The following is a 24772-nucleotide window of genomic DNA, read 5'->3' on the forward strand; positions in this document are numbered from 1 at the left end:
CAAAGACTAATTTACAGCACTTCCAAGGCTTTGTGGTTTTTTTTTGGGGGGGGGGGTCACCCCACTGGGACCTTTATTCCTCCAAGGTTTTATGCTCTCTTGCCTATGCTTTGATATGTAGATGACCACAGCACTTCCCTCTGCCCTGGAGCTGTAAGGAGGAGTTCAGCTTAGCTATCTTAGTATGAAAGCCCAAACTGCAACCTGGATTTGAGTGTGGGCAACAAGTAGAGTCTTACCCTGAGGAAGAGCAGAGAAATTTGTGCAGTCTCCCCTGACCCCCTTACTGTTGGTGGGCTTTTCTCTAGACATGTAGGCTGCTTTCTCCAGATTCTCGCTTCAAGTTCTGCTGCTGGTGCTTCCTCACTCCACCCTCATTCTGGTGTAGCAGAATTCTCTCCCCACCCCTTCAAGCTGTTCTGAGACTGGGCTGCAACCAAGGCTTTTTCCAATTCCTGGTCCTGGTGAAACACACCTTTCCCTCAGAACTTCTAAGTTATCTTGGACTGGAAAAATGTCTCACTCAGTTTTTCTGTAGGTTCGCCCCTTTAAATTTTGGTTAGAGTCATAATTTGATGACTTTTGGAGTTTTGGGGGGAAGAAGTTCCTGGGAAATGCAGCCTTCATGCTGCATCTTTGCTCTGCCCCACCCCCCCACCCCAGAGTGCATTCTTAAAACAGGTAGTAGTAATGAATTTTAATAAAATGCTTTGTGAATTGTCTTTAGGGGCTTAATTATGACCAGAATACTATTTTTGGATCACTTTTCAGCTGGCTGAAAAGTATGGCCCTGTGTACACTATACATATAGGACGACAGAAAGTCATTATGTTGTATGGATATGAAACGATAAAAGAAGCTCTGATTGACCAGGGAGATGAGTTTGGACACAGAAAACCACTAGAAATATTTAATGAGGTCTTCAAAGGACAAGGTAAGTGTCATCTGTTAAATTTTATCTAGAGATAGCTTCTCTTCCTCTTCTTTTTCTTCTGTTTCTATTTTCTTCTTTTTCCACCTTCCTTCCACTTCCGCTTCTGTCTTTTTACATCATTATCGCTACTAATGACTTACTTTCAAATTTGAATTCCCCATGATTCCTCTTGGAATTTTTGATCATTTGTTCCTATATTATAAAGTATATTGTTTTAGCTAACTCCATAAATTTGTGCATTGGATTTTGATTACTATTGCATCAAATAAATAGGGCAGTTAGTTGAGACCATGTTCATCTTCAGTGAAAACATTTTACAATATAGATGACTTCATATATTTTTAGGTTTTTTGCAAGGCAAATGGGGTTAAGTGGCTTGCCCAAGGCCACACAGATAGGTCATTATTAAGTATCTGAGACCACATTGGAAACCAGGTACTCCTGAGTCCAGGGCTGGTGCTTTATCCACTGCGCCACCTAGCCGCCCCTACAATATAGTTGAAAACATCATGGTTATAAAGAATAGGAACAAGCATACAACCTTGTTTCAGTCCACTGAGGTAGGGAAGGATGTGAAGGGAAAACACTCTCACAATATTCTTCCTCCTCACACTCCTCCTCAACCAACAAAATCCATATCTTGTAAAGAAACTGATAGTCAAGAAAAACACATCTGTAGTTTTGGTCATGTCTGAAGATATATATATATATATATATATATATATATATATATATATATATATATATATATATATCATTTATTACCTATAGTTCTTCACTTTTCTACCAAGAAGAATAAATATTTGTGGAGTTGTAATTGATCATTTCATTGATCAACTGAACATCAATTACAATAAAATTATGGTATTTTTAGAAAATTTCAATGATTCAAAAATATTGTAATAAAAGCTAATATTTAAATAGTTCTTGAAGATAATATCAAAAATTTTATAAATATTATCTCATTTAATCTTTGCTACAACTCTGTGAAGTAGGATTATTATTATGCCTATTTTACAGATAAGGGAACTAAGTCAAACAAAGGTTGAGTGATTTACTCAGAAACAAAAAGTAAATGAATGTCAGAGGCAGAATATGAACTCATATTTTGCTGTCTCCAAGTACGGCATCTTATGCACTGGACTTCATGACTGAGCCAATAAGTGAGTTTGGTAAAATAGTAAAATAGAAGTCATGTCTACCCTTTCCCCCAAAAAAAATCAGGAAAAAAAAGAAGTGAAACACCATTTATAATAATGACAGAATGTACCCTATTTTGGGTAACTCACCAAGATACTCACAGGAATACAAGTACAAAATAATTTTAGCAGAAATGAAGGAATAATTGAATAATCGGACAGGGATATACATTATATGATCTACCTAACTAATATAAGGATAATAGCAATATTGTTGTTCAGTCATTTCAGTTATATCCGATTCTTTGTTATCTAATTTGGGGTTTCCATGTCAGAGAAATTGTAATAGTTTGCCATTTCCTTCTCTAGTTCATTTTGTAAATGAGGAAACTGAAGCAAAGAAGGTTAAGTGATTTGTCCAGTATCAAATAGTAAGTATTTGAGACCAGTTTTGAAGTCAGAGTTTCCAGACTCCAGGCCTGATGTTTTTTTCCACCTAACTGCCCTATTTATTTGTACATTTGATGCAATAGTAATCAAAAGCCAATGGACAAATTTATAGAGTTAGATAAAGCAATATGCTTTATACATAGGAACAAATGATCAAAAAAAGAGGAATCATGGGGAATTAGGGAGCAAAGGCAATTGTGTATCAAATTTGAAAATAAGTCATTGGGTTGGCTAGGTGGTGCAGTAGATAGACCACCTAGAGTCAGGAATTCCTGAGTTGAAATCCAGCCTCAAACACTGAATAATTACATAGCTGTATGACCTAGGGCAAGTCATTTAACCCCACTGCTTAACAAAAATTAAAAAACAAAAGAAAGTAAGTCATTAATTTCAGAGCTCTTTGCTATTAGATAAAAAAACTGAACAATGGAGAAAAATGGCTACATGGAAGCAACCCAAAAGTTCTGTGCTCCACCTACTAGAGAGAAAAATGCCCATCTCTCTATCTTTAGTCTCTATTTACATCCATTTTTATAGAGAGGTTTATACGTGTCTGAATTTCAAGAACACTTGTTGCAGCTCTGGGAGAAGAATTTAGGTGTAACTTGAATTCAGAACTTTTTAAATCAAGACATCCTTTTTCAACAAACTGTTTATCAGAGGTTTGGGGTTCAGCACTTTGTCCCAAAGGAAATTCTAAAAACCAGTCCACTGATTCTGGGGTCAATTGACAGATTAAGTGTAATAACTACTCAAGCCACGAGAGGGTAGAATGACCCTTTTCATTTCTCTGCCTTTGTTAAGGTTTCTTCCAAATATAAAAAATGTCATTTAATCCCATAAAAATGAATGATTTACTTGGATCATGCCCCTACTCCCACAAAATTTCTATCTCTTCCTCTATCATATGACAATGTATAAACTCTGGCATTTAGGATACTAGAATCCTCTAAGACACCTCAAACCCAAAATAACTTTGTCCTTACTACTGAAAATATAAACAGTTCAAACAAGGGTTGAACAAAGGCTTGAAAAAATGGACAAGAGGGTGGTTGGGGCTTACCTCAGTAGTCTGGGGGAAATGATGTCCCATTCTATTTGTTCAGTTGGAATCATGGCTCCAGATCTTACCCAATAGGAAAATTCCGCCATATTCTTTGGTTTGCTATATTTTAAAGTATCCCACTCTGATATATTTGGCATATGGAGTTTATGCCAAGTATGGGATAATTATATAGTCTTTACAAATGACCAAAAAATAAGACTTAAAATAAGACTATGTTTTACAAAATCACACTCAGTTTCATCTAGAATTACTCTGTTCACAATCAAATTATAGGCATATACTCAAACTGGTTGTTTCCAGATAAGTTCAGATGCCTAGCCTAATTTGTACCACCAGAGGAAGCAATCAAGACAAATGCTCAATTTGGTAAATATCCTCAACACTTCCATTTATAATCTGAACACTCCATGAGTATTCTTATTCTTGGGGAGTCAAGTTATCCATTGAATTCTATTGCTGGCAACAAACCTCTGGTTCAAGGCTGCTAGTCATTAGAACTATAAACTATTTCTTAGGATTTGGGTTTTTTAAATCACTAGTGGAGTGGGATAATTTACTCAAGGTCAGATCATTTGTAAAGAGAAAACCCTTTTGTCTCCTTTCTCATCACTTTGAGGACACCCTTCAAAAGTTACTCACAGCCCACATCTCTCATCTTTTCCATCTCCAGTATTTCCACATTTAGGCTTTTGTCCTCTCCTTTCAGATTTATGGGTAGGGCTGACCTGTAGCACAGGGGCCAAAGGTGAAATCTTATTAACTGGGGGAAGGGTATTCCAATAACTTTACCCAAAGCCTTACCATCCAGGAAAAAAGGGATAGACTTTAGCCTATTGTCACAAATTTAGTAAGAGGCAGAAACATAATTCAAACATAATTCTCTCCTTCTTCCAGCTTTAGTACATTTTTCATGTCATTGTATTCCCTCTTGAGTCCATGACCAAAATGGGCACAGTTTTAAGCAGGAATTATATTAATAGAAAAATTCTGAAGGCTCTCTGATTCCAAGTTTATATTGGTCTTGCATCAAGGGAATTAGCAATGAGATTATTTAACTGATAGTTTAGTCCCTACATCCCTTGTCTTGGCATTGCCATCATCATCATCATCATAAAAGACAACAGGGAAAACAAGTGCTATTTGAGCTCTCTGTACATTATTTCATTTGAGCCCCATGACAACTCTTTCATTTGAGCCCCATGACAATTCTGTAGAGTATGGGCATTATTATTCCCCTTTAGTAGTTGAGGAATCTGAGGGTTTGAGATGAATGATTTGTCCAGGGTCAACTAATTTGTATTATATCAAAGTATCTGGGGCAGAATTTGAATTCAGGTACGGACTCAATTTCAGCATTTTACCTACCATATTATCTTGCTGTCTAATGAGATAATTGCCTACCTATATCAGATACCTTTCCTTCTATCCCATAACCCATGTTCTCCCATCCACAAAAGCTCTTCAACTATCTGGATTTTGCCTATCCTCCAGCTTCTCATCCTCTGAGAAGTCACACAATGAAATTACTTCCTGCCTGCTCTGCTGATTTTTTCTCCAGGTGTCCTTTCAAGCAATGGTGACAGGTGGAAACAGATCCGGCGCTTCTCACTCATGACCTTGAGGAACTTTGGAATGGGAAAGAGAACTATTGAGGAGAGGGTCCAGGAAGAAGTCCACTGTCTGTTGGAGGAACTTCATAACACAAAAGGTTAGTTTACATTGTTTGTCTCCAAGGAATATGATTCCTGCCCTCTCCACCATCCCAGTTTCAAACCTCATTGTGGTGGAACAATCTCATTGTCTGCCTGACCTCACAGACTGGAATTCTACATTTATACAATTATTCAATTCAACAAACATTTTATGATGTAGTAGTGTAAGACAGAAGTTGAAGGTCCAGCATTCCAATACAAGACAGCCCTACCTTCAAAGAGTTTACAATATACTGGGGCAAAAGAACATATACAGAAATAAGTAACTACTACAGGTAGATAAATACACATCGTACAAATACATATGTACATTCATTTGTTTGTTTATTCATATGTGTGTATATTAAGGTAATGCAAAGCATTTTCAGGATAAGAGTGGGACACCAACAGCTAGGAGAATCATAAAAGCTGAAACTTGAATGGAGCCAGAGATTACAAGAGACAGAGGGAAACAGAAAGTAAATTCCAGATATGAAATGTTGTATATCAGGAATAGAAATTATTATTTAATATTAATGTCATAATTGGGACTAAAGGGAATAGTTTAGAAGAAAGTATTAGACAAATCTTCAGAAATCTACATCCAGGACTTAGAACTGAGGTGGAGAAAAATTGACTGGGAATTAGGAAATTAAAGCTATTTTTCCTCTGGCGTCTTCCTGGCCCATTAGGTCAGGCCTTCGACCCCACCTTCATCCTCAGCTGTTCTCCATGCAATGTGATCTGCTCTATCCTCTTTAATCATCGCTTCAACTATAATGATGAGAAATTTCTGCTCCTGATAAGAATGCTCAATGAAAATTTTAGGCTTCTAAACACACCATGGATCCAGGTAAGGTCAAGGTTGCCTTGTGGTCCTATAACTATGTGAATTATGAGCAAGGAGAGACATCAGCTCTCTGAGAAAGACAGTCACAATCTAATCCCCAATAGGTCTTACCATTATGTTGATGAATAGGGAGTGGAGAAGAATGTTCTCTTTTTTCCTCCTAATTTAGATGAAGAGTTAACAAGAGTACTAGGTAAATGGAACTGAACTTGGAATCAGGCACACAGCCTCAGTTTCCTATGACCTCTAGGGTCCCCACCAACTATATTTCTACAATCCTATGAATACAACACCATTCCAAATGTGTACAATCCTCAAAACCCCAAAAAGGGAATGTGAATCAAGGTCTGTAGGTAAGGAGAGAACCATAGAATCCCTGAAAGATCTCGTGAGTACTGGTCGGCCTCTCTCTCTTTGCTTAGCATATCCTGTAGGACTCTTTCAGAATGTCCAAGAGAGTCATGTCTTTAGTTGGTGGATGAGGATGCATATCCAGGTGCTTGGCTTCAGACAGCTCTAGCCAGAAAAAAAGAAATGAGCTGGGACAATTTCTGCCATGATGGGAAATAATTAAGGATTAACATTATTATTTTCTTTACTAAATTTTTTTGGGGGTGGGGTGGGATTGTGTTTTCTGCCCTTTTAGCTCTACAATTTTTACCCTTCACTCATAAAGCATCTTCCTGGAAGTCATAGGATCATCCATAAAAATGTTTTCACAGTTAGGAATTTCATAATGGATCAGGTAAAGAAGCATGAAAAAACCCTGGATCCAAACAATCCTCGAGACTTTATTGACTGCTTCCTCATCAAAATGCAACAGGTACAGTAGATGCAAGAGCCCCACTATTTGATTAGAGTTGAAAACTGGCAATTTGGGGGTTTGGACAAGTTTTCATTTAGAATCAACTTGAGTTGTGAAACCATCATTTTTCAGTGAAGCCCTTTTAGGGGAAGGGAAAGACTCTTGGAAACTACCATCAGGGCAAGATTCACTATCAGGAGAGAGTCTCTGGAGACCCAAGACCACCTGCTAGGAGGTTAAGATGAACTAAGGAAAGGGCTAAATCTTTCCATTGCACAAGGCAGAAGGTGTTATAGTAAACAGAGTGCTAGACTTGGAGTTAGGGAAACTTGAGTTCAAATCCTACTTCACACATATGTGAGCCTCAGTTTCCTCCATTCTAACATTCCTCCTAATTTCTAATTAAGAGAGTAGTTATAAAAATTAAATGAGATAATATAGATCAAGTACTTTGACAACCTTAAAAGAACTTAAAAGAATATGTAAATATTAGGTATGGTCATGAGAAAAAAAAGCATAATTTCAAGTACTCCATGCCAATGAAGGAAAGAGATGTAAATAAATGAATTCTGCAAATAATCCTAAAACTTAATTTCTTTAGCAATTTTGATCTTTTCTTCCCACTAATTATTTGCTTTTTGAACTTGACATAAGTGTAAATTTATAGTTCTGCAAGCATTTTTCCGTTAAATACATCAGGCTATATAATTTATGATACATGTGTACATTCTAATTTTGTTACCACGCATTCTTGCGAAGTCCCTTCAAAAGGTGAATCGTTGAATGTAGATTCACTCCCCACTCACCCAACCAGGAACAATGCCTTACTTGAGAATTTTCTACCTGCCAAACATTCAGCATCACATTAATCTGGCCAGAAAAAGAAAAGATCCAAAGAGTATACTTCTCTAAAAATTATCCTTAAAAAGGGTCAGTAACATTTTGTGTATGCTGATTATACAGGGGATAAAATCATGTCACCATAAGAAGTAAGATTTTTAAAATGCATGTATTAATTACAATTTATAAGGGCCATTTCCTTAATTTGCCATCTTGGACATAATTAACATTTTGAAAAATTTATCTAGCTGCTACGAGACTTTTGATGGACTTTCCTTCATATAAATGTTTTTATATTTGTATATGTATGCGTAGATATCTATGTATGTATAGAGATAGAAAAAGATAGATGAATGTATGGATAGAAATAGATGAATGGATAGAGAAAGGATGCATGGATAGAGAATACAAAAACATGGGGCGGCTAGGTGGCGCAGTGGACAGAGCACCAGCCCAGGAGTCAGGAGTACCTGAGTTCAAATCTGGCCTCGTACACTTAATAATTACTTAGCTGTGTGGTCTTAGGAAAGCCACTTAACCCCATTTGCCTTGCAAACACCCCCCCCCAAAAGAAAAGAGAATATATAAGCATAAATGGATGGATCAAGAGCGAGATACACGGACATATAAAATATATTTATGTATGTATGTGCATAATGTTAAATTATACACACACACACATATATATATGTATGTATGTATATATATATATATATATATACATAAATATATATGTAAATATCAAAGAAGTAAGGGTGATCCAAGATGGAGATATCTGCAGAGAAGTCAAATACAATGAGAACTGAGAAAAGACTTAGGATTTAGCAATTAATTAGCAAATTTATCAATCCTTCCTCAAAGGGAGCAGCTCCAACCGCTGTACCATAAAGTACAGAAGATCACAGTCGATACTTGTCCTAGTCCCAGTCCTACCCAGTCAAAAGGTCAGGAGAGCTTCTCAGTTTCTAGAGGAGAGTTAGACTTCCACATTCAGCCGAGTTTCAAACTGGAGCATGTCTGAGGTAATGGACAAAGTCAGGGCTCTGCTCATTTGAGGTCTCTTGGGAGGGCATGAGGCAAAAACAAGCCTGTCCTGCACCCTTGCAAGGGAAACAAAGGACAGAAGCAGTTCCTGGAGGCACCTATTCTTGTCCAGAGTCAAAGAGAAGAAAGAGTAACCAAAATCAAAGTAAGACTTCAGAAATCCTTTCTGATACTTGCTGTTATGTCACATACTTGCATTCACGCTGATTCCTCAGGTCTTTCCCCAAGGATGAAACAGAGTCTATTGACATTGGAAATTTTGAGACAAGAATAAAAGGGAATTTGGGGATGAGAGAGAGTCTTATATTCTTAAATGAACATACCTTCAAATCTTCTGCTCCTTTTAGATCTTACTGACTCAGGAACATCCTTCCCTATTTTACAAGGGAAAATGATCCCATCAAATTGCATGATCCACTTGGAAATCATTCATTCTTCAGTTGATCTGGAGGATGAGGAACTTAAGGGGGTGAGGATAAGACACAATCTTCCACACCTTTACTCAAAAGTCAAAGATGGCAACTATTCATTCTGACATTGATAAAGATAGAAAGCAACTGAAATCATCTTTGTTATACTATTCTACTGGGTGGGTTGTGAGACCTCACATATAAAACCCATTCCCAATGTCTTTTTCAGTTTTCTAAGGGTTTGCAGGTTATGTCTTCTGCAGGTTTAATTCAGAAAAATGACCTGATAGTCAACAACCTACTATTAAGAGACAGAAGTTATACTTCCTAATAAAATTTGATAGATAGACAGATATATATGTGTGTGTGTGTGTGTGTGTGTGTGTGTGTGTGTGTGTGTGTGTGTGTGTAGAGAGAGAGAGAGAGAGAGGATCTATAGATGCTATGTATATGTGTCATTCATAATCTCAGAACGTTAAGGTAGAGGGAAGTCTAGTTAATCTCATCTGAGTATCTTGGTAGGTCAGTCATCCTGGTAGTGGGTCTTTATAATCTCAGAATGTCTATATATGACCACAGGTTTAGTTTATCTTAGTTGATTTAGTTAATCTTTAGGATATCAAGGAGGGACCAAAGCCCAAAACAATGGAAGCCTCTCTTTCAGATAGAATTTGAATAAATTATGTTGTTATTTGGTCATTTTTCGGTCATGTCTGATTCTTCTTGACATTATTTGGGGGTTTGTTGGCAAAGTTACTGGAGAGGTTTGCCATTTCCTTCTCTAGCTCACTTTACAGATGAGGAACTGAGACAAATAGGGCCAAGTGACTTATGTAGGGTTGCACTGCTAGCAAGTGACTGAGGCTAGATTTTTACTCAGGAAGATAAGTTTTCTTGACTTCACACATAACATTCTAGCCACTGTGAAACCCAGCCAACCAAGAAAGGACCCAGGTCTAAAACAAAAGTTTTCCCTTTGAAATACAATCAGAGTAAACTATAGATTGAGAACATAACTTGATTTTCACAACCCTGTAGACTCTATTTCTTTGTCCTCTAAGGGTACTTTTGAATATTGGAAAGAAAGAGATGATGGTTCCCTGAAATTCACAGCAAACAGGTTCAATCCATTTCTTCCACACAACTATCAGGTCTTCTCTATTTGAAATCATTATATCTATACAGCCCATCATGTAAACATCTTTATAAATGTATTGTTAAGTCACATTACATATAAAAGAGCCCCAAACTGGGAGATCTTTGTGACTTCATATGTCTGCTTCTTTTTGGATGCTTTACTTCAGGAGAAAATGAATCCACAATCAGAATTCAACTATGAGGGATTGTTGGCCACTGCATCTAATTTATTTGCTGCTGGTACAGAGACCACAGGCAGCACTGTGAGATATGGACTTTTACTTCTTATGAAATACCCAGAGATACAAGGTAAGAGAAATAATCGACTGTGACCCACACAACTGAGAAGACATTAAAATGGGAGAGAGCATGTTAAGCCCTGGCCTTGGTCCTGACTGCTTTGTGGGAGAAGCAATACTACACTTGATACAATACCTTAACACATGGTTGTTGTTGTCTAAGGGGAAATTTAACCAATAAATAAAATAATATTATTTCTCTTAGCATAATATCCCTTATTATTTGGAGTATTTGATCTATAAAAAATGGATCAATCAATGGCAGATCTTCATTTGTGCCAAATATCCTGAATTAAACCAATGGGGTCTTTTGTACCAAATTGTGACTTCCTACAGAATGGCTTGTCAGTATATCATGGTACCACCCCTGGCAATCCTGACTGGGGGATATTTAGATGAGGAGATTGGCTAAGAATTCACTTTTTGGTTGTTTAAGGGTGTTTTTTTTTTTTTTGTCAATCCTATCTGACTCTTTTTAATCCTCTTTGGGATTTTTTGGCAGAGATAATGGATTGGTTTGCCATTTCCTTCTCCTATTCATTTTATACATGAGGGAAATGGTGACTGATTATGTCCCTCTCTAACTCCTAAGGATTGTGAGTTGCTAATAATCTTTACTAAGCATAAGTCATTTCCATGAGGTTTCACTGGCTTTTTCTCCCCTTTGTAGACCAGGTCACCACAAACTTTTTTTTTAGGTTTTTGCAAGGAAATGGGGTTAAGTGGCTTGCCCAAGTCCACACAGCTAGGTAATTATTAAGTGTCTGAGGTCAAATTTGAACTCAGGTCCTCCTGACTCTAGGGCTGGTGCTCTATCCATTGTGCCACCTAGCCACCCCTGCCCCAAACGTCAATAAAGGGAGTGAGGAAAAGGTAATACTCCCTGGGGGTGGATGTAACTCAAACTGGGTCCTGTTCATTGAGTAAACAGAAAGTAGTGTCTCATTTGGATGGGACCCAGATCAAACTATTTAAGGAGCTGTTGCCTTGGAAATTAGGAGTGATTACATCACTCAGTCATAACCTTCAAAGTTTACCTAGCCTTCAGGAGCATGGCCTTGAAAAAAATAGGAGGAAAAAAGATGAATCATAAATTAATAATTTGTCATGAATATAATAATAGAATATTAATTTCCCTCATTGTTGAACTGAATACAACTCATAAATAAGGATTTTGTCACCATTCTTATTGCTGATCATGGTGATGATGAGGCTGATGATTGGAGATGGCTTATCCAAAGTGAAAGTAGCTGAGTTCCAAAGTTAGTCAGAAACATGTCAGAGTCACTAAATCTCAAAGGAATTTTGGGTTTTCTTAATTTTTTAACATTTTTAAAGTTTTGAGTTGTAGATACTTTTCTTCCCTGTCATGCTCCTCCACTTCCTGAAATTGTAAGCACTAAAAGATGCGCCATCATATTTCCTGTGAAGAAACATATAAAGAAGGAATATCTGAGGTTTTCTTTGGTTTTTTGCAAGCTAATGGGGTTAAGTGGCTTGCCCAAGGCCACACAGCTAGGTAATTATTAAGTGCCTGAGACCAGATTTGAACTCAGATACTCCTGACTCCAGGCCCGGTGCTCTATCCACTGTGCCACATAGCTTCCACTGAGTTTTTTATTAGTCATTCCCAGTTAGAAAGCTCAATGAAAACTTTCTCCAAAACAAACATTCTTTTTTTTTTAAGGTATTTGCAAGGCAAATGGAGTTAAGTGGCTTGCCCCCAAGGTCACACAGCTAGGTAATTATTAACTGTCTGAGACCAGATTTGAACCCAGGTACTCCTGACTCCAGGGCCGGTGCTTTATCCACTACGCCAGCTAGCCGCCCCAAAAGCAAGTATTCTTAATATTGTTGGGTCATGTTATCTCATGGAAGACTGGTAAATCTTGAAGATACTTCTTCCTTGTAATGCTTTAAAATGTATAAAAACAAATATACAGATCTACAAAGGAAACAAATTTCTATGAAAATAAAATTGTCAAAATGTTTTTTAATTATTTTAAAACAACTTTATGGGGGTGGCTAGGTGGCGTAGTAGATAGAGCACCGGCCCTGGAGTCAAGAATACCTGAGTTCAAATCCGGCTTCAGACACATAATAATTACCTAGCTGTGTGGCCTTGCGCAAGCCACTTCACCCCATTGCCCTGAAAAACTCAAAAACAAAACCAAAAACAAAACAAAAACACAACAACTTTATGTACCTTAGGTTAAGAAATGGTACTGTAGAAGAATGGACCATTCACTAAAGTCTTAGGAAGAAAAGTTCTAATACCATCTCATTGCAAATGAGTGTTGATTTTTCCTTTATGTAGATAATTTCCAAACAATTTCATTGAAATTAGAGCAAAGATTCAGTCCATGACAAATACATACATACATACATACATGTATATACACATATATAGATACAACCATATATATACACATATATCTATTGAGGTGATATTTGCAACAGCATAAATCAATAAAGGCAGAAGAATCTATATTTTGGGGTTTCATGAAACACCACAAGACCACCAACACTAGTCTATTTAAGGTATTGTGTGTTTTTAAACTTTGGGGAGATGCTAAATTTGTGAAAGGCATAGTGCCTATCTCTAGGAAAATTAAATTCTACTGTCATTTGACTTAACACCACCTAGGTTGTTCAGTGAATAGAATCCACTGAGCCTGGAATCAGCCTGGAGTCAGGAATTCCCAAGTTTCAAACTGGTCTTTACTAATTACATGACCCTGGGCAAGTGATATAACCTTTGCCTCACTATTCTCATCTTAAGTAAGGAAATAATAAAACCACCCATTTTGCAGGTGAGACTCAAATTAGAGAATAATTATAAAGCATTTAGAAGAATTTCTAAAGCATTATATAAATGATACATGTAGTTAATGTTGTTATTCTTAAACCAATCCATGTGCCTTTTATTCCCATTTCACAAAATACTTTCTAACATGTCTTGTATCTCACCCCTTCTCTCCTCTATCATTGCTACTACTTCAAAATAGGTCCTCATTACCTCATTCCCAAGCTATCGAAACAACCTGTCAGTTGGTGAACCTACCTCACATGTCTTCTCACTTCTTCCCATCCTCAACTCATCTATAAAATTAGTCTTCCTAAAACACAGGTCGTATCACCCCAACAAAAAAAGATGAGGGGGTATTTTTTTGCCTCCTGATCAAATAGAATATTCTCTGTATAGTTTCAAAAACCATAAAATAAAACTTAGTATTGCATTAAGTCTTTTGAAGCATATAATATCTTGTTTGTACATAGTTGTTTGCATTTTGTCTTCTTCATTAGACTGAGCTCTGGAGAATAAATTATCTTCTTTTTTGGTACTCCCACCACTTAAACAATGCCTAGTACAGAGTAGGCACTTAATAAATGCTGTTGACTGACAAACCAACTAACCGTGTTCATTAGACTTTGCAACCATCTGCGCTACTCATTATCATTCATCTCAACATAGCCAAAGTTCATGAAGAAATCGATCGAGTGATTGGTTCAACTAGGAGACCCTCCATGCAGGACCGAGGCAAGATGCCCTATGTGGATGCTGTTGTACATGAGATACAGAGATATATTAATCTGCTCCCCTTCGGTCTTCCCCGATCAGCACCCCAGAACATCCACTTCAGAAACTACGTGATTCCCAAGGTCAGATGTATTTATTGTCATAATGATTCTTTGTTAGCAGTGAGTTCAGAATGTCAGATCTGTTTGCTTAATAAGACACATACATGCAGATGCCTAGAGAAGAACTTGTACCATAGAACAGTACGAAACTTATCTCCATCTTCTGTGAATCTCCCACATTAATGTATTTCCATTAATCAGCTTCTATGTTCTATCGAAATCACCTTTTGAAAATCCAAGATATCACCAGATAGAATACTGCTAGATAAAAAGTCTTTATGTAAGCCTTTGCTCTTTAAAAAGTGGTGTAGAGTTTTCAAATGTCATCTACATTAAATGCATATGTCTTGAAATATTCATGTTGGACACTTTATAATATAAAGTTATAATTCTAATTTCTTGATTCCAGGACACGATTATATTCCCTGTACTCCGCTCCATCTTGAATGATAGAAAAGTATTTCCCAACCCACACCAGTTCAACCCAGAAAACTTCTTGGACAAATCTGGCAACTTTCAGAACAATGACTATTTTATGCCTTTCTCATTGGGTAAAAATAATGCATGTCCATTTGTCATTTTTATAGCCTGCACCATAATAAAGGTATTGGTAATCACACTCCAAAGGGGACTGATAAAATTGTTGGATCCACAGAAATATTCAGCAGACAAATTGAATACAACAAGGATTAGTGGAAAACAGATTACATTTAGACTAATGAGGTCATGGTTTGAATCTCAACTCTGATGTTTCTAATGAAGTGACTATGGTCAAGTCATATAATCTCTCAGCATCAGTAAAATGAGAATACTAATACCTATATCTTATCAGTTGTTATGAGAAAGATGTTTGGGAAACACTTGGGCACTATGTAAAGAAAATCATTAATATGAATTTATTCCATTCATTAAAATTGAATCAGATCAACTAACTATTCAGGGATCATGGATTTTTTTTAGTGATTAACAGTTACACCAGTTTAAAAGTAGGTACAGTAGTTTACTGCTTGCTGATTGATTCTTAAGAATACTAAATTTGGGGCAGCTAGGTGGTGCAGTGGATAAAGCACCTGCCATGGATTCAGCAGACACTTATTGATTACCCAGCTGTGTGGCCTTAGGCAAGCCACTTAACCCCATTGCCTTGCAAAACCTAAAAAAAATGAGGATAATAATTCCTTTAGTACTGTTTTTCAAGTTTGTTGTAAGGATAACAACTATTCTGAAACTTTAATTCCTATATGAAAGTCAGATTGTACCTTTCGAATGACCCATCCATTCTTCACACCCATATTCACAAAAGAGAAATAACAGAAATCTGGCCTTAGAGTTAAAGAGCCCTGATATGAGAAACATAATCACTTTTGTCTGTGTCTGTGTCCATCTAGCTCCTTTTCCCTCAAATTCATCTTCATAAATATTGATTATTCTCAGAACATTTACCAGATTTTCAGTTATCTTGAAAATATTTAATATGAATGTCATTTTTATGATTATGACAATTGAAATATATGCCAGGAGCACTTCAGTCACCTATATTAGCATCTATTTTCTTCCCTCCTTATCTGACAGTGGGACCCTCAGATATACTTGGCCTTTCTTGTATGATGATTCACTGCCAGCTTCACTGATCATCAATGAGAATCTAACTAATATAACTCACCACATCTCTCCTATCATCCTCTCCTCACAGTTTTCTTGTTCAATATGATTAAGTCTCTCTTCGTTGAACAATCTATTTAAATGGCTATCCTGAAGTTGACTCTTTGGATCTTTTTAGGAAAACGCATCTGTCTTGGAGAGAGCCTGGCTAGGATGGAGGTGTTTCTGTTCCTGGTCACTATTCTGCAGAACTTTACATTGAAGCCCTTGGTTGATCCAAAGGAACTTGACATCAACCCACTTGTGACTGGACTTCTTAATATCCCCCCAATTTATAAATTATCCCTAGTTCCTAGATAAATGATAACTCATATATTCATTGCTTTGTTTACACAGCATAGAGCTAATAGAATAAAATGACAGTTCTACCCATATTAAACCACTTATTTAGTGCATTATCAATCAAAATTCAAAAAAATTGCTTTTATAAGGTAGAAAAAATTGTATGAAAATTCATGTGGAGAAATAAAAAATCAAGAATTTCCAAGGATTTAATGAAACAAGTGCAAAAGAAGGTCACTTAGTCCTACCAGATCTAAAATTATATTATAAAGCATCAGTCATCAAAACTGTCTGGTACTGGCTAAGAAATAGAATGGTAGATCAATGGAATAGACAAGGTACAAAAGCGATAGTAGGAAATGATTATAGCAATCTCCTGTTTGATAACGAAAAAGGGTACAGCTTCGGGGTTAAAACTCTCTATTTGATTAAAGAAAACTGTTGGGGGGAAAATTTGAAGTTAGAATGGTAGAAACTTAAATTAGACCAACATCATACACCCTATGCCAGGATGAGATCAAAATGGGTACAGGGTTTAGACATAAAAGACAATATTACAAGCAAACAAGGAGATCAAGGAATAGTTTATCTGTCAAATTGATGGAAAGGAAAGCAATTTATGACCAGGAAAGAGAGATGGAGAACATCATTTAAAACAAACAAGATGAAGGGCAGCTACGTGGCTAAGTGAACAAAGCACCGGCCCTGGAGTCAGGAGTACCTGGGTTCAAGTCCAGTCTCAGACACTTAATAATTACTTAGCTGTGTGGCATTGGGCAAGCCACTTAACCCCGTTTGCCTAGGGAAAAACTTAAAAAGAATAATGATAACAAAGTAAAAAAGAAATATAGTAAATTGGAAATCAATTTTTACAAGGAGTATTTCTGAGAAAGGACTCATTTCTAAAATATATAAAGAACTGAGTCAAATTTATAAAAAAACAAACCATTCCCTAAATGACAAATGGTCAAAGGATATGCAAAGGCATTTTACAGATGTGAAAATCAAAGCAGTCCATAGTCATATGAAAAATGCTCTAAATCATTACTTATTTGGAAAACACAAATTAAAGCATCTCTGAAGCACCACCTCACACTTCTTAGATTGGCCATTATGACCAAAAAGGCCCATAATTAATGTTGGAAAGGATGTGGTAAATCTACTACAATAATACATTTCTGGTAGAGCTGTGAACTCATCCAAATTTCTGGAGAACAATTTGGAATTATGCCCAAAAGACAAAAAAAATATGCATATCCTTTGATCCAGAAATACCACTATTGGATCTACACCCTGAAGAGATCATAAAAAGGGTAATAACAATACTTGGATAAAATTATTCATAGCAGCTCTGTTTGTGTTGGCAAAGTTTTGGAAATTGAGTGAATGTCTATTAATTGGTAAATGACTGAATAAATTGTGGTATGAGTACATCATGGAACACTACTGTTCTATTAGAAACTAGGAATTCAGAGAAGCTTAGAAAGATCTGCATGAACTGATGCTGAGTGAGATGAGCAGAACCAGAAGAACACTGTACACCATAACAGCAACATGGGGGTGATGATCAATCTTAATGGACTTAATGATCAGGGACAATTCTGGGCCCTATATGATGGAGAATATCAACTGTACCCAAAGAAAGAATTGCAGAGTTTAAACAAAGACCAAAGACTATCACCTTTAATATTTTTAATGCTACTATGTATGTAATATGTTCTTAATTATATAATTTTGTTTATTATGTAATTTTGATATCTCTTGTTTCATTTTTTTACTTAATGATATGATTTCTCTCTCGACACATTCAGTTTTGATCAATGTATAGCATGGAAACAATGTAAAGACTATTAGACTGCCTTCTGTGGGGGCTGGGGGAGGGAAGGAAGATTAGGGAAAAAATTGTAAAATTCAAAAAGAAAAGAAAACAATTAGAAAAAAGAACAAATTAAAAATGTCCAATTAAATACAAAGTTAGAAATCCTGAAAAATCAAAGGACAGATTAATAAAATTTAAAGTAAGAAATCTATTAAACTAATAAGCAAAACAAGAATGGGTATTATTGAAAAAAATCCATTAAAATAGAGAAAACTTTGATTAAGCACTAAAAAAAAAAGAAGAAAACCAAATTACCAGCATCAAACATGAAATGGGTGAATTGATCACCAATGAAGCAGGAATTAAGACAATATATAGCAGCTATTTTGCCCAATGGTATGCTAATAAATATGGCAATCTAAATGAAATTGATGACTATTTATGAAAATATAAATTGCCCAGATTAACAGGGAGAGGACATAAATTTTTTAAATAAACCCATTTTAGAAAAAGAAATAGAATAAGCCAGTAATAAACTCTTAAGGAAAAGTCTTCCAGGCTAGATGAATCTACAAGTGAATTATACTAAACATTTAAAAACCAATTAATTCCAATACTATATAAGTGATTGGGGAAAATAGGCAAAGAAGGAGTTCTCCCAAATTCCTTTTATGACACTAATACGGTACTGATACCTAAACCAGGAAAAGCTAAATAAGAGAAGAAATATATTAACCAATTTACCTAATGATTATTAATATTTAAAAGAAAATATTAACAAAGAAATTGTAACTATTTACCACAGGGTTATACACTATGACCAGGTAGAATTTATTCCAGGAATGTAGGCCTAGTTTGAATATTTGAAAAAATATTGGCATAATTACTTATGTCAATAATAAAACTAACAGATATCATATGAATATCTCAAGAGATGCAGAAAAAGCTTTTGACAAAACATAATGTCTATTCCAATTAAAAACACTAGACAGCATAGGAATAACTGAAGTTTTCCTTGAAATGATAAGCAGTATCATCAGCAAGCAGTATATATAAAATAGAGAGAAGCTAGAAGCATTCCCAATAAGATCAGGAATGAAACGAAGATGCTCATTATCACCACTATTATTCAATATTGTATTAGAAATGTTAGCTCTAGCAATAAGAGAAGGAAAAAAAAGTCAAAGAAATTACAATAGGCAATGAGGAAACAAAACTATCACTCTTTGGATTCCAATAAAAAACTACTTGAAACAATAACATTGAAGGATATAAAATAAACTCACATAAGCCATCAGCACTTCTATATATTAACAACAAAGCATAAAAGAAAGAGAAAAAGAAATTTCATTTAAAATCAGGAGAACATATAAAATATTTTGGTAATCTACCTGTGAAGAAAACCCAGGAATGGAGAGTGGGGTAACAATGTCAGAATGAAGGCAGGGAATCCTAGAAGCTCTCTCCCTGACCACTCCAAATTTCGTTAAATTACAACTTCAACCAAATTCAAGGATGATTGAACCCACAGAAAGACAATTTTCCTGCCCAAGAAAACCTGGAAGATCCATGGGAAGACTCCCCATCCACCAGGGTTGGAAATGGTCTCGATGCAGCCCTGCCATGCTGGCTTCCAGGAATAGCTTGTAGAGGTGCCTTAGCAGTGGCTGGAGGGCAGTTTCCAGACCTCTGAGGCCATGGATTAACAAGGTTACAACTTGGAAGGTCAGCAAGAAAACTCTGCAGTGCTTGAGTGAGCATGGAACCCGGGCTAGCAAAGGCCTCAGCACAACCACCCAGCAGCTGCTTCCAGAGCACTCATCCCACAAAAGGTAAGGAGGAAGGTAAGGGAGTTGAGGGAGATTATTCCTGGTGCAATGCTTTGCCCATACTCAGATCCAGATTGCAGTCTGGGGCCACATATTGCCATAGTGGAGCAGAGACCCTCACATAGGGTAGAAGGGAGTCCTTGTGGTCCTCCACAGACCAGAGCATAGACCAGGAGCAGGCAGAGCCTCTCATAAGATCTTGAAGGAATTGAGGTCCGGGGGCTGGGGGTGAGTGGTGATCCCTGAAAAGAGATGCAAAAACCCTCAAAAGCTTGGGAAGGTGGGTCCTGAAAGCAGAGCCCCCCTTAACAAAAAGCTAAAATCAAGTCATTGACTGGAGAAATGAGCAAACAACAGAAGAAAAAGAATCTGCCCATAGACAATTACTTTGATTCCATGGAGTATCAGAAGATGAGAAAGTCAATTTCTATAGCCAAAGCCTCCAAGAAAAACATGTATTGGTCTCAAGCTATGGCAGAGTTCAAAAAATAATTTGAAAATCAAAGGAGGTAAAGGAAAAATTGGGAAGATAAATGATTACATTGCAAGGAAAATCATGAAAACCAAGTCAGCAGGTTGGTAAAGGAGATAATGAAGAATAACATCTTTAAAAACCAGTTTAGGGGATTCCCTGGCCTGAGAGGTACCTGGCAGCATGGAGGAGGTGGAAGCATAGTGAAAGTCCAGCCATGGAGATTTACCAGAAGGTGAGCTCTGTAGATTAACCATTGGTTCCCCCAGTGCCAAGTCTGCCTCCAAATACCTTGGAAATGTGGGTCAGGTTGGCAGTAAGATCCATAACCTCCTATGTTTTGCAATGGGCCAACTGGAAAGCAAATCCACCTGGCTAACAATGTTTACTGGTGCAGGCAGAGCCACAGTGAAAGCTGTCACCTGTGCAGAACTCCTGAACTGCTGCCAGCCTGGCCTGCACTAGCTCACCAACTGCACTTCCAGAAAACTGAGGATGCCTGGGTCCCTGTAGTGCCCGAGACTGGTCTCTCCCCCCCCATTACTATACACAGACATGTGCCAGCTGTGTCACTTCTGCTCAGCAAGAACTGTTTAGATCCCAATGAAGGTAGCTACCAGCCCCCAGGTGTTCCTCCTGGTCTGGGACAGCCATTACCCCGAACCATACCACATACCCCTTGGCCTAAGTGTTGGGGTACTCGAGCCTCAGGGCATTGGCATGGAGGTGGAGGTGGGGTCTGAGGAGAGACCCCCAGGAGGCCCTAACCCCCTTGGTGGAGAGGGGTCTGGATCCGATTCTGAGGTGCCCCCAGGAAGAGTGGGACAATATTGAGGTCCCCACCACTACATTTTTTTTTTTTGGTCCAGTGGCTGTGGTCTCTTTTCACACTGCTGTTCTCTCTCTAGTAACAGGTAGAATTGAAAACATAGTAAAGAACAGCCTTGTTGATAGTTACTCTGAGGCTCTCTGTGTTTTGTCAGATATTCTCAGCTTTCTCCTTGTATCCCTTCCCTTCTCTCAAGAGTGTTACCACCAGTTTTATTAATCTCTTGCCATTATTAGATTCATTGGACTTGAAATATAAGATGGTTTTCCCCTGGAAAGGAAATGAGGAGTTGGTAATAAAAGTTCCATTTACGCCAAAAAAAAAACACAAAACAAGAAAAAAAAGTCAATTGGAAAAGAGCAGTTCACAAGGTCAATGTGGGAAAGAATGACTTGAAAAGCAAAACTGACCAGATAGAAAAGGAGCTAAAAAAAGTTCTCTGGAAAAAAATAATTCCTTCAAATGTAAAATGAAGCTAAGGGAAGCTGATGACTTTGTGAGAAATCAAGAAACAATAAAACAAAACCAAAAGAATAACATACTAGAAGAAAAAACTTGGATTACAATCAAGAATCATTTCCCAGAAAAGTTGAACATACTCAGGGTGGCTAGGTGGCACTGGCCCTGGAGTCAGGAATATCTGAGTTCAAATCCAGCTTCAGACACTTAATAATTCCCTAGCTGTGTGGCCTTCAGCAAGCCACTTAACACCATTTGCCTTGCAAAAACCTAAAAAAATAAAATAAAATGAACATACTCTTTCAGGGCAAAAGATGAACATGAAATTGGCGACTTTCAAACTTTCCTGTTGAAACAACTAGAGCTGAACAGAAAATTTGACCTTCAAGTACAGGACTCAGGTGAAACATAGGGAGGGTGGATGGAAAGGGCAAATCATGATATTGAACTGTCATATTTGTTATCTTTACTGAACTTAAAATCTTATAGAAGAATGCTAAGTACATGAATAAGAATGATAAAAGCTATCGTGGTCTTTTTTGCACAGAAGAGGACCAAACCAAGTGTTATGGAAATGTCAGGTCAGGGAAGTCATTTTCATTGGACCACCAAATATCAAAGATGAAAGGAAATGAAGGGATCATTTTTGGTAGAGGCACTTCATTTTACAGAGAAGGAGGCTGAGGTTTGGGGAGAGATTTGTTCAGGGTTACACTTTTAGAAATGGGACATACCTGGACTTCATCTCCGGCAGTAGTAGAAGGTAATTTACAGAGTCCACAAGTGTTAGAGGTGAACTTAGTTTGTCTCCTTTGTGCCATTTCTGAATTTTGTAACAAATCTCTACAACAGAGCCAGACAAAATACTAACAAGAGGATCTGTCTTGGAGTTACTCTCATGATTTATATTTCTAGCTCCAATCTTTCTCTTGAGTACTGATGATGATATTTGTCCCTCAATCTCAAAGAATACCAAGTCATCAGGGAGGTGATGTCATGACAAGCAAGTGAATTGAATTTGAGTGAGGGTTTACTGTGCTAAGTCACCAGCCTCACTTTTTTCCTCCTGAGTCATTTGGGTCCAATGGCCAGATTTGAATGAGAACAACTAGAGGTGTTGAGTTGCCCAGGGTAGTCACACAGCTAGTAAGTGTCTGAGGTCAAAATTGAATTCAAGTCCTCCTGATTCCAAGACCAGGACTCTATCCACTGCACCACCCAGCTGCCATGACTTTCATTCAGAAAGTTAAAGGGAAACCAAACACTTTTCTCACTCAGAAAGGAGTCAGCTTTGATACATATATTTTTTTAAATGTCAGTGCACCCTAGTGGTGAAGGATGATTATCATTCTCTTACTTCCAGCTTGGATCCACCCATTTGGAATGGCTTAGTGAATAGAACACTGGCCCAGAGGTCAGAAGTACCTATGTTCAAATCTGGTCTCAGACATTTAATGATTGCCTAGCTATGTGACCATGGGCAAGTCACTTAATGCCATTACCATAAATAAAATCTTTAAAAAAAGATTTTAAATACAGAAATGAGGCCCTGGAGTCAGGAGTACCTGAGTTCAAATTCGGTCTCAAACACTTAATAATTTCCTAGCTCTGTGGCCTTGGGCAAGCCACTTAACCCCATTGCCTTGCAAAAACCTAAAAACAAATGAGAGAACAAATAACTTCAAAAAGACATGAAAAGGGGTGGCTAGGTGGCGTAGTGGGGGGCGCCTAGGTGGCATAGTGGATAAAGCACCGGCCTTGGAGTCCGGAGTACCTGGGTTGAAATCCAGTCTGAGACATTTAATAATTACCTAGCTGTGTGGCCTTGGGCAAGCCAATTAACCCCATTTGCCTTACAAAAAAAAAAACCTAAAAAAAAAAGACATGAAAAGATTTATTTGGATTGATAAGAATCACAGGAAGGATTTATATTTTATTATATTTTATTTATATTTATTAAGGACTTTTATAAATGAACAAATAGGTAATCTTAAATAAGTGTTAGGTGTCTGAGGTCACATTTGAACTCAGATCCTCCTGACTCCAGGGCAGGTGTTCAATCCACTGTACTACCTAGCTGTCCCTGTAAGTAGGTAATTAGTAGAACAATAGAGGCAACTGGTGGTGTGGTAATCAGAGTACTAGCTGGTCCTGGATTTGGGAAGATCTGAATCAAATCTGCCCCAGACACATAATAGGCTGTGTGAGCATGGGCACATCACTTAAACCTCTGTTTTCCTCAGTTTCCTTAATTGTAAAATTGGGGATAATAACATCTACCTCCCAGTATTGTAGTGAAGATCAAATGGAATAATAATTGTAAAAATACTTGGTATAAAAAAGAAAGAAAGAAAAAAGTACTTAGTATAGGGCTTGATATATAATAGGTATAGCATATAAATGCTAATTCCCTTCTTCCATAAATAAAAGTGAAATAAGCACAACTGGAGAATAATTTATATAATTGCAACATCGTATAAACCAATAACTTGGAGAGATACAAGCAATGGTCAATACATTGAGCATCCCAGTGGGCTAAAAATGAAATATGCTATCCAATACAAGGAAGTGATGGTTCTCTGTTGCAGAATGAGACTTACATATATTTGTAAATAGCTTTTGAGGAGATTTGTTTTACTTAACTATGCATAACTCTTACAGGAAGTTTACTTTTCCCTTTCCTTCTTCTTTTTATCAATGCAATGAGGGAGGGCTGTGCACTGTCTCATTTCATTCTTACAGCACTTCTGGAAAATGGTTGGGAACCATTTATAGAAAAGTACACTGGGACTCTGTGAGGTGATTCACCTATGGTCACAGAACTCATAAGTATCAGAACAAAGCTTCAAACACTGCTCTCTGTTGTAACTCCAAGTCCACTGTTCTTTCCATTACTCCATCTCGTCTCAAAGGTTGTTCTAAATCACCACCCCTGAGTGAGCATGAGGGCTCCTCTGGCAGAAATCCTTTCTACCAGTCCTATCTTGATATGCTGCTATTTATTCCCTGGCTGCTTCCTATGGTTTGGAAGATGTAGGAATCTGGATAGTTGATCCTGCTGTTCCTCCAGGTCAGGCTGGAGCAAAATATTTTATAGAATCTTCTGATCTTTT

At 37.3% G+C, this 24772-nt stretch overlaps 1 protein-coding gene and 1 pseudogene across 2 annotated transcripts in view; both read left to right on the forward strand.

Annotated features, from left to right (window-relative positions):
- LOC141521050 (cytochrome P450 2C23-like) overlaps window positions 1-18000 on the forward strand; it is a 30711-nt gene extending 12711 nt beyond the window's left edge. Inside the window, exons 2-9 of one of the 2 annotated variants that reach the window (XM_074233163.1) lie at window positions 772-934; window positions 5148-5297; window positions 5973-6133; window positions 6777-6953; window positions 10534-10675; window positions 14141-14328; window positions 14717-14858; window positions 16088-18000. In XM_074233163.1, the coding sequence (XP_074089264.1) occupies window positions 772-934; window positions 5148-5297; window positions 5973-6133; window positions 6777-6953; window positions 10534-10675; window positions 14141-14328; window positions 14717-14858; window positions 16088-16269 (1305 nt within the window). In that variant the 3' untranslated portion in view covers window positions 16270-18000. The remainder of the gene's footprint in view (window positions 1-771; window positions 935-5147; window positions 5298-5972; window positions 6134-6776; window positions 6954-10533; window positions 10676-14140; window positions 14329-14716; window positions 14859-16087) is intronic. The other variant, XM_074233164.1, reaches the window with a different exon arrangement.
- Window positions 18001-20588: 2588 nt separating this feature from the next.
- On the forward strand, window positions 20589-21138 carry LOC141519914 (ribonuclease P protein subunit p25-like protein; annotated as a pseudogene).
- The last annotated feature ends 3634 nt before the right edge of the window (window positions 21139-24772 follow it).

Source organism: Macrotis lagotis, chromosome 4 (assembly GCF_037893015.1).
Source record: "Macrotis lagotis isolate mMagLag1 chromosome 4, bilby.v1.9.chrom.fasta, whole genome shotgun sequence".
Classification (NCBI taxonomy): domain Eukaryota; kingdom Metazoa; phylum Chordata; class Mammalia; order Peramelemorphia; family Peramelidae; genus Macrotis; species Macrotis lagotis.